Genomic DNA, 17,709 nt, shown 5'->3' on the forward strand with positions numbered 1-17,709 from the left:
TGTTGACTCAGGACTGAACTGGAGATAATCTATTCTGTATGATTACAAACTAATAGAGCTGAAAGCAAAGTAGCAAATGCAGATTTACAGATCTCACTACTATTAGCTCATTAACCAGAGGAATCAAATCCTAGCTTTGTTAGCCATTTGCTTTCAGATTTAAAATGGATTAGTATTTCCTTTAAACTACAGTTAAGTGTTATTGCTATAATCTTTGTTGTCAAATTTGCACATTATTGCGTGCAAAGCAGCTGTTCTAACTCCAATATCCTGTAGCACTTATCTTAAATATTTATTGTAGATATGAGGTCTGGCTTGATTTCTTACTAAGCATCAAATGTCATGATCTCCACTTTTGACTTTTGTATATATATTTTTTCAAAAAGAGAATGAAAAGAAGGTCCATGTGAGGTTGAGCCTTGGTATTATTTTAATGTTAGCCTTTTGGAATAAATTAATCAATCCACACTGTAAAAACTGCTGTCTTGTGTTGAACAAGTCTGTCCAAACAGAAACCACACATTTGTATTTGCTGTGTAGTAAAGCCACATTGTAAAGTTTATGGTAGGGCTATTTGACCATGCTATTTCCAGCTGTGAAATGTTTCATGATTTATAATGTGCAACAAAAGTTTAAAAGTGGGGCATACTCTTTCACTTATTTTCAATAATTCATTCATGGGGTGAAGGGGAAGAAGAAACTGCTAAAAAAAACCTTTGTTATTCAACTATTCTTAGCAATTTGTGGCTAGCTAGTGCTTTGAGAAGCTAGTATTCAACGGGGCATCAGATGTTTGAAACCACAGCATGGCAATTTTAAATTCCTTTCCTTGTACCACACCAAAGGAACAACAGCAATCTTTCATGTGTTTTCATGTGCTGGCTATATTCATACATACTGCCAGGCCAAAATGTGTTGGGCTTAGCAGTATGCATGAACAGAGTTACTGCGGACTCATTCCATAAAGGCTGCTGTCATTTACAGCAAAAGAAGGCAACCTGTAGACCCTGATCCACTCTATTGCAGCTGTCACAATTCTCTTGGATAGCTCAGTGTGAACCTTCCTGCATTTTTATTTAATGTGCTGGGTAGAATGCTCTTCCAACTACAAGACAACTATTAACATGCATTTTCTACTTTCCTCCATGACTTTTTATAGCACCTGAAAACTTCTATTCTACACAAAAAATTACTAACTTTTAAGGCCAACAACATATTTCTACACTCAGATATAAGTCACATAGATTTCAATGGAAATTACTTCCCATCCAGAAAAAAACAGATTTAGGATTGCAGCTTTAGATTATCTAAACCTGTGATGCAAGAATGAGATCTTTCCTGAGCCATATCTTACTAACTACCAAATATCTGCTTTCATGAATTTGGAACAGATGTTGCATTCTTGTTTGTGCACCATTCAGACCGTCCAAGTCAAAGGAGGAAATAGGAAGCAAAGGCGGTATTCGGTTCTCTTTAAATTCAGTTCTACCAAGTAATGTTGGCTTCACTATTGGCTCCCTTGTAAGGGCTTTTTATGATTTGTATTCATCTGTTTAAGCTCACGCTTAAATGGACTCCAGAAGATGGTAGAGGACAGGGAGGCCTGGAGGAACGTTGTCCATAGGGTTGCGATGGGTCGGACATGACTTCGCAGCTAACAACAACATTCATCTCTTTCTGCCATGGCTCCGTGATTTTGTGTTCATCTCATTATCAATCCATGACCAAGACATTTCCCTACCCCCCTTTTTCTGAGTCGCTCCAAGAGCAGATGTTAGTTTTGTTACAGTGACTTAAAACAGAAGTAGGACTGGGACTAGCAACAGAGACTGCAAATCCCATGCTGATATACTGTAATTTTCTGGAGCTCAAGACATAAGGAAGAACATGGCTTCACAACAGACAGTAAGACCCACAGAAGACCCACTTTATATTATTATTATATAACTTATTCATTAAACATGAAACTCAGTCAACTGAACACTCAAATTGACTGGCACTAATGGTTGACACGGGTTGCTGCCAGCATCCTAGATATCAACCAGGTATCTCCTTAAAATGTAAGATGTTCCGAGTAGCGCAGTTTTTTGTAGCTTTGCTGGAGTTATTGCAAGAAGCTGCAATTTCTTGATGTATTTTACAAAGTTTTTGGACATAGTTCCCAGTGCCCCGATGACAGTGGGTATCACTGTTACACGTTTCACCCATAATCGCGCAGTTTCAATGGCCAGGGCGCAGTATTTCGTAACTTTTTCCAGTTCTTTTTCTTCGACTCTGGCATATCCTGGTACAGTGATATCAATCAGCTGTACGCTTCGGTTCTCTACAACTGTGATATCTGGCGTGTTGTGTTCCAAATGGTGATCTGTCTGTATTCGGAAGTCCCACAAGATCTTCACCCTCTCATTCTCGACAACTTTTTCCATCCTATGTTCCCACGACTTTTCGGACACAGGGAAGTCGTATATTTTACACAATGCCCAGTGGATTAGTTTAGCAACTCGGTCATGTCTAGCTTTGTAATCAGTTTGCGCGGTTTTGCTGCACTCACATATTAAATGTGAAAGTTTCAACTTTCTTGTTGCAAAGTCAGCAATTTGGATTGTCAGTAGATTTTTGTATCTTCGCTTTCACGGCATTAGTTTGTAGTGCTTGTTCTTGAGCAGCCAGTATTAAGCCTTCCATTTCTTTCTTGATGGTTCCCATCTTAAGCCATGCCCATGTCAAGTTGTTAACACATTTTCCTTCAATGTTTTTCAAATGTTGTCCATGTATTATTATTATTATTATTATTATTATTATTATTATTATTATTATTATTATTATTAATAGTAGTAGTAGTAGTAGTAGTAGTAGTAGTAGTATTCTCCTCCTGTTGCTTGACAGGAAAATATGGTAACCTGACCTAACTGAAAAAGCAGCCTTTTCAATGGGACATTATCTCTGTAGGCCTCTATCCTGGGAAGCTCATTTCCACCTACCTTTACAAATGCTCCATCATGGGAGAATTTTTTATTTTTATTTCTGTCCTATTTTATTATTGCATGAATATTTGTAATCTAGTCTTTCTTAAGCCAGGATGTTTCTTTTTTATTGAGTCCTCCCTGAAATTAGCACAATTTGAAAACCTTCTCATTGGTTGCTGCTACTGCAAATATCAAAAAGTAGTAAGATAAACTGCTTTCAAGCACTTTCAGAGGACCTTTCTCCCCTTCCCCTCAACCGCTCCCCTCCTCTTTGATCCATTGCTGCCAGCCACTGCAGTCAGATGCTGACCAGAAACATAGTTTGCTGATGGCTTAGCATGTCAGCTAAATTCACCAAACTATGATTGGTGAACCTTAGCTTGTGTGCCTTGGTGTAACCTCTGAACTCAGCAAATTTATTCAATAAACCATGATCAAATAAACCATGGCTTGCCAAAGAACAGAAAAAGGTGAGCGGTTAATGAATATACATAAGAATCGTTCAAGATAGTACATTTTTTTTCTGAAATTCTGAAGAGAATTTCCCCATGACTACAAAGATGGAATCCTGAGCCACATACACACAAACAAGACAGACCACAGGCAGGCAACCAAGTTTGTTTCTGGCGTTTGGGCATGATTTTGAAAAGTATCTAGGATCTCGGAAGGTGATAGCAGAGGCTACGCCAGAGCAGTAAGAAGTTTGCGCTTTGTTTTCCCTCCGAGACGGTGTCGAATTACAGAGAAAGAAAACCAGCTTGGGCTGGGATGGAGGGGAGGCGGGGAGCTGGGATCAGTTTCTCCAGCTGATCTGCAGCCGCCCCTTTCTTTTCTTTTCTTTCCTTTTCTTTTCCATCAAGTAGAATGGAGGAGAATCTCCCAGGCTGCCGAGAGGAGGAGGAAGGGGACTCCTAAGAAGGCGCTGCAAGTTGCACCCGCCGGCCGCTCGGCCCCTGCTGGCGAGCGGGCTGGTTGGCTGAGGACATGCGGCTGCAAGGCCGGCCACGCGACACCGAGGAGACGTGGATGCCGCGCTATAAATATGCCACGCAGGCAAGGCGCAACAGGCGACTTCTCCTAGCTCGCTATGCGGGCGCGCTCCAGGGCTCCGCGTGGCGCTCCTCTTGCCGCCTCTGTAGGTAAGGAGGCCCGGAGGCGGCCGGAAGAGAAGCTTTTCAGAGGCCAGGCAAACTTTTTTCTCCGAAATGAATAAATTCCGGAAGGTTTGCCGAGGCAGCGGGCGAGTCCTGGCTTTGATCTTCGCAGCCTCGGTGGTTTGGCTGATCTTTGACATGGCAGCCCTCAAGTTGTCCTTCGGCGAGAGCGGCGCCAAAGTGCTGCGAGGGGAGACGGGCGGGAAGGACAGGGGGCGACGGCGAGTTTGGCGCAACTCCGAGCGTGGCCTGGGGAGGTGGTCCCGAGTGGAGTCCGAGGCTTCTCCGCCGGGACAAGGCGAGAAGCCCTCTAGGAGCAGCGAAGACGCTGGCCGGGGCGCGGAGGGGAGAAGGCAGCGCTTATCCCCCGGCACGACCCCGGCCAAAGCAGCGCCCGGGAAAATCCCCGGCCTGCGGGACATACTCCCGCTGAAACGGCGCCGGCCGCCCGCTGAACCTTCCCATCCCCCGGGAAAGAAAGTCAATGGGGCGGCAGCCACCAACCACCCTCGGCAGACAAAGCCGGCTCTGGCCCGGTGGGACCAGGAGCCCCACTCGGTAGCTGCTGAAGGGCGAGCGCCTGTCAGTCCAACTCTTCCAAAGGGAGCCCCTCAGAAGGCGCCCGCCCGGAGGACCGCGGGAGGAGCGGAGGTGTTGCTGCACGTGGAGTTCCCAGATAGTAGGGCTTGGGCTGGGTTTAAACGTGGTGTCCCCACTGGAAGCGAGCCTGAGGAATGGCCGGGCATTCCCGGTTTTCCCAAAGCAAACGGGACTGGGGGGCTAGTAAGAACGGTAGAGGCTCCCGAGGTCCCAGGAAGGTGGGTTTTACCTGCTGACAAGCTGAATACCTCAACAGCAGAGAAGAAGGAAGTCTCTCTGAATAAAAGAGCTCCGGGAAACCTGCCAAATAGTAGGAAGGATGCAAAACTACCTCCCGCAAAGGATGCTCTTTCGGAGAACCAACAGGTCTTTATAACCAAGGAGCTGGTCCCTGTGGTTTTTCCAACAATTCAGCGTCTCCAAGTCAGCACCCGAGCGTTTAGATCGATGGGAAAGTCTGTACGGCCGCCAGGTGGTGAGAAAAGCAGTCGTAAGCGGAAAGCCACCAGTGCAACCCATCTAGATGGCCTAATTAAAGCCGTGAGCGCGGAGGGGATCCTTGCCAGAGGAGGAGCACTGGGGAAGGTTGACAAAGGCCATTTAGCAGGCAAAGAGCAATTCCCCAAACTTAATCAGAGTAATGTGGATTTCGCAGAAAAAAATCGACTGCACAAAGTGTTAACAATCGATAGGACCCTGGCCCCAAGAGACCCCAGAGCGCCCGGTCAATTTGGGCGCCCTGCTGAAGTTCCAGGTGAGAAGGAGGAAGAAGCCAAAAGGAGATGGAATGAAGGGAATTTCAATGTCTACCTCAGTGACTTAATCCCAGTTGATCGTGCCATTGATGACACAAGGCCTGCTGGGTAAGCTGTGATTACTTGTGCTTCACAACACACATTTGGGCTGGTGCAATTGCTGATTTATCAAATGCTTGTCTAGAACAGGAATTGATTTTCTTTGCAATACCATCTCTATATATTTGTACGCATTTAAATATGTAACATGCATTTCAGTGTTATATGCCACCTGGAGTTGTTTTGTATGAAAGTGGACATATAATTGCGATTAATTAAAAAAAATACTCCTTTTTCCCCCCAAAAAGAGTTTGTAGGCTTCGTGAAGCTCTCACAGGTGTCTATGAAACAAAAAAAGCCAGTTTGGTCTAGTGATTAAGTCACCAGATTTGAAACCACAAAACCTCTGAGTTCTAGTCTCTCCTGTTGACTGGATGACTTTGAGCCACCCAACTTGCCTCACAGGGTTGTTGTTGTGGGGAAAAGAGGAGGGCTATTAGGTATGTTGACAGCCTTGAATTATTTATAAAAAATAAAAACAGGATAACAAAATCTAAATTAAAAAGGGAAAAGACCCCTGGTTCAGTAGTCTTCGGAAACAAATATTATTTTAAATATACAATATTCACAAAAGTCATAGGTACCTAAACAAGTAAATATACATTACATAAATTTGCATCAGCAAATTAGTAATAAGCATAATTAGCAATATGTGGAGTACAATTAACCTTTAACGTTCTCCTCAAAGCCAACAAAGACTATGTGTGAGGCCACCAAACAGAAAAGGCCTCCCCCAATATTTGAAAAATCTTACAGAACATCAGACGTTAACCTGGAAGCTCAAATAGCAAGATCTCAAATTATTGAAGGACTACTGTGAACAATTTAAATTATTTTGGTATTTTTCATAGAGGTGCACTGGGCAAACGGAAGTACTGAACAATGCAATCCTTTTAAAGTTTGTTCAGAAATTAGTTCCAGTATATTTGCTTTATCTGATTTTCTGGTAAGTATACATAATTTTGTGGGATGAGTGTGCTTAAAATGATGTGTCACTGCTGAAACATAGCTATGGATTTTTATATCTGGAATCTTCTTGGTGGGAACTGTAGAACTAGAATATCCATGCTGATACTAGGATGCACGTGAAAATTGGAAACTGGCCCATCAGATTAGATATCACTGCTACCAAAAAAGTTAACACTGAGTGATGTGTTGAATTGTGTAAACACACCCACATATACAGACATACAAACTGTTTGTGTAGCCTTGAATATGGAACACAAGGATTTCCTCTCTGATTATTTTAAAGAACAAAGTTGGCCCTTAGAGGAGCAATTTTCCTGCAAGAAGAACTTTGCTTTGGCAGCTGTCACCTCAAAAAGAAAAAGGAAGTTTGAAACCAGTCTCAAAGTATCCATCTCTGCCCCTGGTGCTAAACCAGTAAAGGGTCACAGACATCCAGTCACAGGAAACCCATAATTTTCTGTAAACTGCCCAGAGTCACTTTATGAGTGAGCTGGGCAGTAGTTAAATCTGATAAATAAATTAGTTTTCTCCAAATAGTGTTCCCAGGCACGAATGCATTACATAGGGCTCCAGTCCTCATCCTGCTTCTGCATTTAGCATCCTTTTCTTTATTTTAATGTCATTTTTTCGGTTATAATTCTACTATTACTTTCTGTAAAAAAAATGTTCAATTAGATCTTTTTATTCTGCTGTAGGGAAAACAGTTGTATAGTTCTAAGCTGAAAGCTATAGTTTACAAATCTGGGTGATACAATTCAGACAATATAAACCACCCCCCCCCCCAAAACGGCAGAACCATAATATAGCTTCCTGTGATGTGTGAACTCAGCCACAGAATCAAATCAGTGGCAAACTGTCATTATTTCATTTTAACACAGGCTTTCAGAGCCATGCAAAACAGTATTACCCATGCGTGATAATCGGCTTACGGAGAGAAGTGCACTGATTTAGGAATTGCATATATTTAAAGCAGCATTTATGCGTCTTAAACAGTTGGTTTCTGGTACCTAAGACAGAAAATACCCGGTGCTCTCTTAACCTGTGTAAAGCATACATGACTTACTAACTGTGGAGTTGCAGAATCAATCTCCCTACTTGAGTTTAAGGGGCTGGGCACTCAAGAGATGCTGTCCCTCGCAAACAGCATCTTCATGATGGAACAATTGTGGCTCTGAGGTGGGGGGAGGGGAACCCCTCATCTTACTTGTGTTTACAAAGCTATGGAAACCAACCTTTTCCATCAAGTTTTTGGCCTGAATCTTTGGACTTGGGCTCCATTTTTATTTGCGCTGATGCTCCCTTTTTTAAAACCCGTGTGGCAAAATGTTTGAGCAGTACAGAAATATTCTGATAAATAAATCTGACACCTCAGTTAAAGCCATTGCAAAATTTTCAGAGGCCTTTGAAATATGGCAGCTGAGGAAGGTACAGTAAGTCGCTTTTCATTCTCAAGGAGTTAAATTCTTCTACCTAAAAGCTGTTTTCCATTTCCCATTTGTCTGCCAGTCTAACTGAAGTTGAAAGCAGGTAGGCCAACAAAGGCTGTCTTTAACATCTTGAAACACAGGCACATTAATAAAGGCACCAGAGAGCCTTCAAATGATCTGCCTTGGATGTTGTCATAGATACATGTTGGTACATTGCCTGCAGAAACTGTAGCTTGGCACTCACTTTGTAAATCAAATTATTGGTACAATGCACCATTGTCCTATTGATACCCTTGGGTTTGGCCAAAGATAGTGGTGCATTATGGCAATATTTTGGCAGCATTCTGGGGCACCTTAGCAAAATGAAGGCTCTCAAACGCAACAGGATTACCTGAAAAAACTATGAAGCCCAGAATGGCAAAGGGCAGAGAATAATGTTTCCCATCAACTGCTATTTGATCTGTGTTTTAATCAAGAGATGCCAGTCAATGAATTAAGAACCTTGTCATGTAAAACAGGCATGCTCCCATTGAGATACAGTCCACTATTTTCCCAACAAAACAACCCAGAACAAAAAAAAAATAGTTTTCCATCTAGGTTGGGAGGATAGGATCAACCACCCTATCAAACATTGGTGAAAAATGATCAGGAGAACGGATTCTCTGTGGGAGGAGTTCTTTGGTAGCTTGCCCTGGCTTTCTCAAGATCTGCTGGAAGATATAGTAGCCTAAGGGGTAAAGATTCCCTTAAGGCATCCATCAAACCCTTAGCTGAATTGCAAATAGAAATCGAGAAAAATGCTTTCCCTTCAGCCTTTTGTTCATGCAGAGAAGACCTGACCAAAACCTTTGACTCTTCTGTTTTTTTTTCTAAACCAGCATGATGTAAAATGACAAATTCAATGAAATGAGAGAAATCTTTATCACCGGCTAGATCTACAGATTTTCTGCTGTACTTCTTTGATAGGCTTAGCCTTAGTGGGTCACATTGAAACGTTGCTGAATTGAGGCTGTCAATAACACCTCAGTGTTCGCTGACTGTCTTGTGGGGGAGGAGAGAAGCTTTTATTTGGACAACATGACAGAAAAACAGCCTTGCAAGTAGTTTCTTCTTTTTTTTCCTAAAGGGCGCCAGCTCTCCAAACAAATCAATTTATTCTACTAAGTATATGCAAACAAAACCCTTGAACATCATGAATGTTAGTAATACTCCTGGAAATTAAAGTCTTGTCTGGATATAAGTGAATTTTGTTTTCTTTGACGTTGCTGCATTTTACTATATTTGGCTATTTGAAGAGGGAAATAATGCATGGAATTGCCAGGAAAAAAGAAACAATATACGTTCTGGAGCCCTTTAAATGCACCCATTTTCTGAGTTGAAAGCATTCTTGGGAACAATGGTCTGACTCAGTATAAGGCAACTTGCTATGTTCCTTCATCCTTTGTGTGTATATTTCATTTCAGGCAAGTCTACTCCCACCCCACCTCATGCATGTTTATTTGTCACAAGACTGAGCACTCAAAAAAGGCTGGCTCTAGATTTGCAGAGATTGTAATGGGTTTTACTGTATTTCTAGAGGCTGCAGGATACATAAAATTTATTTGTGATTACTTTGAAGTGTATGTGTCATCCAAATACGAGCTTTCTGTTTATCTTATAAGGGAAATGGGCAGCACAGTTTTTTAAAAAAATAAAATTCTCAATTCCATGTTTTTTCTATTTCTGTCACTTCTGTGAGGCCCTCTTTCTCGAGTTTCTTCAGCCCTTGACTTAATAGCTACTAGTTCCGCACTTTGCGATCAGGGGTGGATATAATCTATGTTGCTATGTTGCCCATGGTTTATTGTAACATCCTTAACAGCATCAAAAATAATACTGAGCCCCCTCTCCCCCTTAGAATACCAGTCCTATTGCTGCAGTAGTACTCTTTGCTTTATATAGGTCTGGTAGTCATATAGCAAGATTTGCAATGTGTTCCTTTTTTGAGAGATTTATGTTTTGTTCTTTAATATGTTCCAGTCCCAAGGTATTTAATGCTTTGTAAGAACGTTGTGTCACATGACACTCAGATACCTACTGATGCAGAAGGTTTTAGGTCAGGGGTGTCAAACTTAATTTCATTGAGGGCCGCATCAGCTTTGCAGTTGCCCTCAGGGGGCCGGGTGGGTATGGCCAGGGTGGGCGTGGCCTACTGGGTGGGCATGGCAAGAGTGTGTATGGCTTACTGGGTGGGCATGGCCAGCTCTACATCGTTCGCATCAAGGGTGCCTATGGGGTCCTGGGCAGGAATGGGACAGATCTGAGGGTCTCTGGCAGAAGGAGGGTCTCTGGGCCAGGGCCAAGGCAGAGGGGGCCATTCCCTCACTGTTTCCAAGATGGCTTTGCGGGCCACATGAAACCACTTTGCAGTTCTGCCCTCTCCCCTGAGAGGCATTTCTCACTACAGCCTTTTCCAAGCTGATTTCCATGCTGGCTTGCAATTTTGGGAGCTGCAATGCATGTTACTGAGTAAATCCAAGTAAGACCCAATTCAGATCTCCAGGTTTTGATTATTCTTTCTTTTTTTCCAATCAAAAATATTTTACCTTTGTTATGGCAGCATTGGAAAGGTTCAGTTTTGATGCTGGCATGTTAGTTAGCATTTAGGCTCAGAAAAATATGTGTTGTTTTATGTTTCTGGCTTATGTATCATAGGGTTTTCCGAACCTTCAGCTTTTTCTATATTGTTAGTCTTTCTCTACCTGAATCCGACTATGTTACAGTACTTGGGATTACAACTCTCATTTCTCAGCTACATGGAGAATTATCAAAATTGTACCGAGAAGCACCAAAGTGGAGGAGACTGCTAGAAAGTCTTACAGGTTGGCAAAAAAAAAGGTTTATTGTACAATAATGCAGATCTAGAACAGATGAGTGCAAGAAAAATTAGATAAGCCATGGGCGTGGTATCCATTTTATACTTGAGCAAGTTACCTATTTTTCGTTCTTTTATAACTCCAGTTAAATCAGGATTACAAACACCCAGGAGACCCAGGGCCATGTTGGCTGAGATTTCTGGAAGCTGTAATATCTGGGCAGTTGGAAAACGTTAGTTTCGATGTTAAATGCTTCCAGTTTACACACAGTTTACATTTGCATTACATCTAGCTTCCTTTTACAATAAAATCCACAGTGTTTGCTCTACATAAATTATTTCATTTCTCTTGACTTCTGTTTCCTTATAACTCATTGTGATTGCCAACCCTTCTTGTTTTTTTTTTAAACAAAGATTTTCCTCTGGAAAAATAATGTAGGTGCTTTGGGATTTGAAGACTATTTTGGCCACCCTGTTTGATCACAGGAGGCGGGTGCTATTTTAAACCAGAAACTGGCTAATAGAAGAAATCCAGGCTGCAGCCTGGATCTTTTATTTTTATCATCCACTAGGGACTATTCTTTGCCAGCAACAAGACTGTATTAATACAGACAGAAATCTATCAACAGTTAGTACAACATATGGGTTATTTCTCAATTAAACTTAACACAGTCTTTGTTGTTGAATTTAACTTGTTCAAGAAAGCCCTTAAGTTGGAGGTCCTTTCTGGGGTCCCTTCTCTGCCAGTAGATCTTAACTATGATATTCATGGTCAGAACAGCATTGAATGGCTGAATCTAGCTTCTTTTAATTTACTCGAATGCTTTGAGTGACTTTGTCCAGCTTGGAATATTGTGACAAATGTATAAGAATATTTATCTCCAGCCACATGTTTCTTCATAGAATGCCAGATCAGAAAAATGTTACATTTTATGTGGGATGCAATATGGAAGAATGCTATTCCAAGGATTTGCAGCTATCTGAGGATAGCAGTAATAATATTGTTATTAAATAAATAATAATACTATAAAGTAAATAATAACTCTGCCTCCTTGCAAGAATGCATAGTTACTTGCAAGAATGCTTAGAAAACATGGTGCCTCGTTATAGTTTTTACTTTTCAGTCTTCCCATTTCTTGGTTAACCATTGGAAGAAACTGGAAAATATATCCCCAGTCACAAATTCTTGGCAAGGATCTTTCCTTTTTTTAAAAAAAATAACCTTATTACAGAATTAGTTCCTGTGTTGTTTTCTTTGGGTAGTAACTTCATGGCATTTGCAGAATTCTTTGTCTTATTTTTTTCAGCACTCTATCAAATGGAAATAAGCTCCATGACTTTCTTGAAAAAAATCTTCTATTCAATCTCAGAAGTGGGTACGGAAGGAAGGGAAAGAACTATTTTAAGATTATAATGTGGATGTGCCTGAAAAGCCTATTTAGTAGCTGGCAATATGTATCTCAAAGCTCATTTGGCCACCAAAGGAGAAGAGAGCACGTATTGGAAAAGATGTTGGGAAAGATTGAAGGCAAAAGGAGAAGAGAATGGTAGAGGATGAGATGGTTAAATAGTGTCATTGTTGCAAGGGACATGGGTTTGGACAGAGTCAGGGACACAGCATCGGATATGACTTAGTGACTGAACAAGAAGTATCTCAAACCAGGCCACAAATCTGGATTTTAAGTTGAACTTTAAAAGTTCTACATCTGCTCTTTGGTACACTAAGCTTTCCCCTTCTCCTAATCCCTCTAGTTTCAATATTCTTTTGACAGCTGAAAAGAGCCAGGCAAATCTGTCTGGACCAATCCAGAAATTAACGAGAATCTGAAATTTTTACTCAGGAATGAGATACTGTGAGTGTCTGAATTAGGACTTGAGAAATGCTCTTACAAAAAGGGACAGAAAAAGCTTGTTTTTTAAAAAAATTTTAGAATGTATAAAGAATTATGCATCAGCAGCTTCTGTTGTTTTTGATATAATGTAAATTGGATCTTGTGTTGCATGAAAGCGCAACAGTAATTTATGATTTGTATCTAGCACAAATCCACACTGTAGGCACAAAACATGCCAGTGCTAAAGGCCAAGGACCATGTCTTCTTGAGATGATTCCACTTCTGGCCCAGTTTGGGGGATAAAATCTGTGAATTTCAGTGAAAACCAGCCCATTAGGGGGAAAGTGGCCTTTTTGTAAATAGCAGGATTTTTCACTGTGATATTTTTGTCAGAAACTCAGTCACCGTTTGGTTTTACAATAGTACTCGTGCAGTTGCAGTCAAGGTCAGCCCATGGAATCAGTGGCAGAGCCTTCAGCTTAGAATTCTAAGCGGGGCCTTTCCCCTTGAACAGATCCTCTTCCTCCCTGATGCTCATTTACTTAGTCTCTTCACCTGGTCTGATCTGCTTGGCTGTGCAGAAGAGGATGTGACAGATAAGCACCTGTCTCCGTCTGATCAGAGATGTAACAGTTTCTGTTTGAAGTTTGAGCAATCTAACTTTAATGTTGAGATCAAAAAATTATCAGAAAAAAAGAGTAAGAACCTTCAAATTCCCTAACTAATGAGTACATGCACAGCAGACTGAGCAGGCCTAACAGTTCACAATGCTCCCCACTACGTTAAGATGTATTATAGGATTATGCCATTACTATTTCTCAGTTTCCATTAAGCAGATGCCTAGCAATGCCGATTGCTGATGGTGTTAGCTGTGTTGGAATCAGATACTCAAGTGATAGCTTTCCTTACTTTACACACTAAAATTTCTTTCCAACAACTTTTGATTGCCGGGGAGGAAGTCTTTGCATTTTGATAGATATTATTTTAGTAGAATTTATTTTTTAGAGCTCAATTCTCTTGCCTTCAGGAAGAAAATATCAGCAAAATAGGTTTTTAGGGCAATTGGAGAGGTTAATGTTCACTTCTACCAGTAACTTTGTATCAGCTGTTTATGTTATATTATGCTATGCTAATCTCTTTTGCTCCAGATGTTCAGATCTTCTTGTCCACAATGACCTTCCCACCACTAGCATTATCATGTGCTTTGTTGATGAAGTGTGGTCCACTCTCCTGCGTTCTGTCCACAGTATCCTCAACCGGTCCCCCCTTGAATTGATTAAAGAAGTCATTTTGGTGGATGATTTTAGCACAAGAGGTAAGTCGATATCTCAGGATCAAGATGTCATTTGATAATCTACTGTTTGACAAAAGTATATATTTTTTTCATCATGATAGAGGTTACTGAAGTTCTTCAATACATCCCATACATTTCCCTGACATATCAAATTGGCCTTATTTTGCTTCAGTGGATCCCTGTATGTCAGGCACAAAAGATCAGGTCCACAAGCGAAGGTCCAGTTAAACTGATTTATTGTTACTCATCGCTATGCATAGGAACCTCTCAACTAACAGTTGGCACCTGCCAACAGAACTCTAGAAAGGGGTTGGACTTCGTTCTATTGTGGCTATATAGGGATTCTAGTCTGATCCCTCTTTTCACTGCCTCCAGATTCTGCCCTCTCTTCTTCTACATTATATCATTTTTTTCTCCCCTTACAGTTTAGAGACAAATGTACCATACATTACATTTGATTTAAAAGTGTGCAGAATATTGTTCTGTACCAGCCTGCTACCGGCCCTGCAGAAAAGGCAGGGACAACCCCTTTTACAAGAAGGCAAGAGGCTGGAACTAAGCCTACCAAATTTATGGATACAAAAGCAAACAAGATACGAACCATGAAACAGGAGCTATTCAAGCGGTTGCCTTCAGCAAACCAGCCCTCCCACGCATTCCCCTTTTATACAGTTCAGGGCGTGGCTTCTCTCTGCCTCCTTCCGAGGTGCCCCATTGCCTTCCTCTGTTTATTCCTGATTGACTGCCTCCTGCGTCGGGCGTCCTTGAACAGGGCCAGCTGTGGGTCATCTTCATCCACGCTGTCAGGCTCACACAGCTGGGTCTGCGTCATGACCAGGTGGGAGGGGCCTGGCTGAGGGCTCTCATCAGCAAGCTCTCCAACCCCTTCAGCAAGCTCTTCAGCACCCCCCTCCTCCTCTGAGTCGTCCGACCCAACTGCCAAACCCACAGGCTGACCCTGAATCACAACAGTGTGCAAGATTTGAGAGATCAGCGAAGTATGCCACTGAAGCCTGATAGAAAGAATTTGCTTTTGGCCTATAGAGAGAGGGAAGTTGTGTAAATATGTTATGACAAAAACATTTTTAACCTGTGAAATCCTTAAAGGAGGAAGAAAGATTTGGTAGTACTTGGTCAATTGTAGATAGTGCAAATAAATCTCTTTTCCTTTAACAATAATTTCCCAGAAAATGACAACAGGCCATTTTGTAAGGCAGAAGCAGCCGATTGGTGACAGGTACATCTACATGACTGCTTCAAATGTTGGCAACTCAGTTTTTTTCTCTTCAGGAAAAGCAATTCTCTACAGCCTCATAGGCCTCCTCATCTCAAAAGTGCTATGTTACTCCTTCCTTTTTGTGGGACATAAAGAATACTACAAATCTGGAGATAGCTTTTAACCAAGTACTTTTTTCATTAGAGGATCTTTGGTTTTTATTATTTAAAATGGTCTGCAGTGACACTTTTAAGCTGCTTGGCAGGTAGAAGGTTTTCTTTTTTTCAGATTGCAAGAATATTGCTTTTTTCTGGATAGACCAGTTGATATGAAAAATAGGTATTTTGTATGAGTGCATCTTTGTGAGCATTTTACTGGATCAATTCTACCTAGTAAGGGTGATGTATAATCAGTTGATTAATACGTAATAGTAATATACAGTTTCTAGCCCCTACAGTCGGTAGAAAACAACTTTTTGGTATTTTTTAATAATCCTCTATAAATTGGAGGCAATATTCGAGGAGTGATGACCCATTTTATCAGTTAAGTTTGAAATAGGTACAATCTGTAGTCCACATACTTGATTCTCCTCTGTTCTGTAATTTAGCTTACCTGAAGGACAAATTAGACAAATACATGGCACAGTTTCCAAAGGTCCGTATCCTTCATTTGAAAGAAAGGCATGGCTTAATACGAGCAAGACTAGCTGGAGCAGAGATCGCCAAAGGTAAGCAAAATGGCATTGATTGATTAATTGCAGTTACCCTACAAGGTACAGAAATAATTAGAACAATCTAGTTTCTTAAATGAAATTTGTTCATTTAAATTTCATTAGAATAAAGTAGTATGTTCCTAGGTTTTGGTTAGCTGGGAGCAGATGCTAACATGCAGTACTCTTAACTGAGTTCACATGTTGTGTAATGGCTTGTTTTATCCTCTCTCCTTATTATTCTAAGCACTTTACAGTTTTAAAAAAATACAACAAAAGATAGGCAGTACTCATTTAACGACTGTTCTGACTTGTGAGAGCAATAACCGAGTTGTACAACCAAGTTAAGTACAGCCGAGGTGTACTTACAACTCGGTTAATTATACTTGTTTGTTTGTTTTTTACTTTTATTTTTCTATTTTGTGTTATTACTGTAAGCTGCCTGGTCATGTGAGCAAGTGGGCGGCTATATAAATTTTCTAAAATAAATAAATAAAATAAACTGATCCTCAGAATTCCATATGACACAATTCCCCATGGTCAGAGGATCATGATCTGAATGCTTAACAACTGGCCACCTTGCCAATTGTCACCAGTGTCTCACAGTCACGTTGACATGATTTGTAGTCTTGGGTTCCCACAAGTAAATTCAATGGGGAAGCTGGCAGGAAATCAGAAGTTATAATCCTCGTGAGTTGCTCACTTAGCAACCTACACGGTCTTAGCTTAATGACAGTAACCGGAGACTGCCAGAAATGCTGTTGTTAAATGGTACAGTGACATGATATTGCATTTTACAACTGCATTTTTTAGGAATGGAAATTCCAGCCCTAATTACTGTTTTATTTTATTTTATTTTTTTTAAAAAATTTTTTATTTATTTATTTATTTATTTATTTATTTATTTATTATTACATTTATATCCCGCCCTTCTCCGAAGACTCAGGGTGGCTTACAAGCTTAGCAGTAGCCTTCATTCTATGTATATGCCTGCTTGTTAGGGCTTTCACACACGCCCCAAGCGGCATTATTACAAAGTCAGCTTAATTGCCCCCAACAATCTGGGTCCTCATTTTACCTACCTCGGAAGAATGGAAGGCTGAGTCAACCTTGAGCCTGGTGGGATGCGAACCTGCACTAATTGTTAATAATCAAGGACTGCCTATAAGCTCAGAGAACAGCAAGAACATCAGTTCAACCTTAAACTACATATGCAACTACATATGCTAAGCTTGTAAGCCGCCCTGAGTCTTCGGAGAAGGACGGGATATAAATGGAATTAAAATAAAAAAAATATATGTTTACTACTTTTTGAATAGAATAAGAATCATAAAACTTAAGACTATCAACACCACTCCATAAAATGATTAAATTGTTTAATTAAAATCAAATCAACATTCAAATTAATGTTAGAGAAAAAACTAGAAACAACTTCCAGTACCCCCACTGTAAAGGTGATAACAAAGAATTTGTTGATTTAGCAACACTGGCTGTTTACACATGACCTAGATGGTGTAAAAATCACTGCCTGGGTTTATATGCTGTAATATAACATAGTATTATTTCAACAATTGTACATTAAGTTTATTGAAATCAAGCAGATATTTTTAAAATCACCTGCGCAGTATAATTAGCATTAATTCACCTGCACTCCAGAATGTTTTTCTAATCTGATATTATTATTATTATTATTATTATTATTATTATTATTATTATTATTATTATTATTATTAATTTGATTTGTATACCGCCCTTCTCCCTAAGGATTTTAGTGGCAATGTTTTTAATTTTTAATTTTTAAATACTTCTCCTGTTGATGTAGTATTTTATGAAT

The 17,709-nt window shown here is 40.6% G+C and overlaps 1 protein-coding gene across 2 annotated transcripts in view; it reads left to right on the forward strand.

The window, feature by feature from the left end:
- Positions 1-3,544: 3,544 nt before the first annotated feature.
- GALNT5 (polypeptide N-acetylgalactosaminyltransferase 5) overlaps positions 3,545-17,709 on the forward strand; it is a 47,387-nt gene continuing 33,222 nt past the window's right edge. For both annotated transcript variants that reach the window (XR_014490956.1, XM_083350448.1), the window contains exons 1-3: positions 3,545-5,583; positions 13,805-13,971; positions 15,774-15,893. Coding sequence is in view for 1 of the 2 variants with exons in the window: in XM_083350448.1 (XP_083206574.1) it covers positions 4,172-5,583; positions 13,805-13,971; positions 15,774-15,893 (1,699 nt within the window). In the remaining variant the exon portion in view is untranslated. The remainder of the gene's footprint in view (positions 5,584-13,804; positions 13,972-15,773; positions 15,894-17,709) is intronic.

The sequence above is a fragment of the Vipera ursinii genome (assembly GCF_947247035.1).
Source record: "Vipera ursinii genome assembly, chromosome: 1".
Classification (NCBI taxonomy): domain Eukaryota; kingdom Metazoa; phylum Chordata; class Lepidosauria; order Squamata; family Viperidae; genus Vipera; species Vipera ursinii.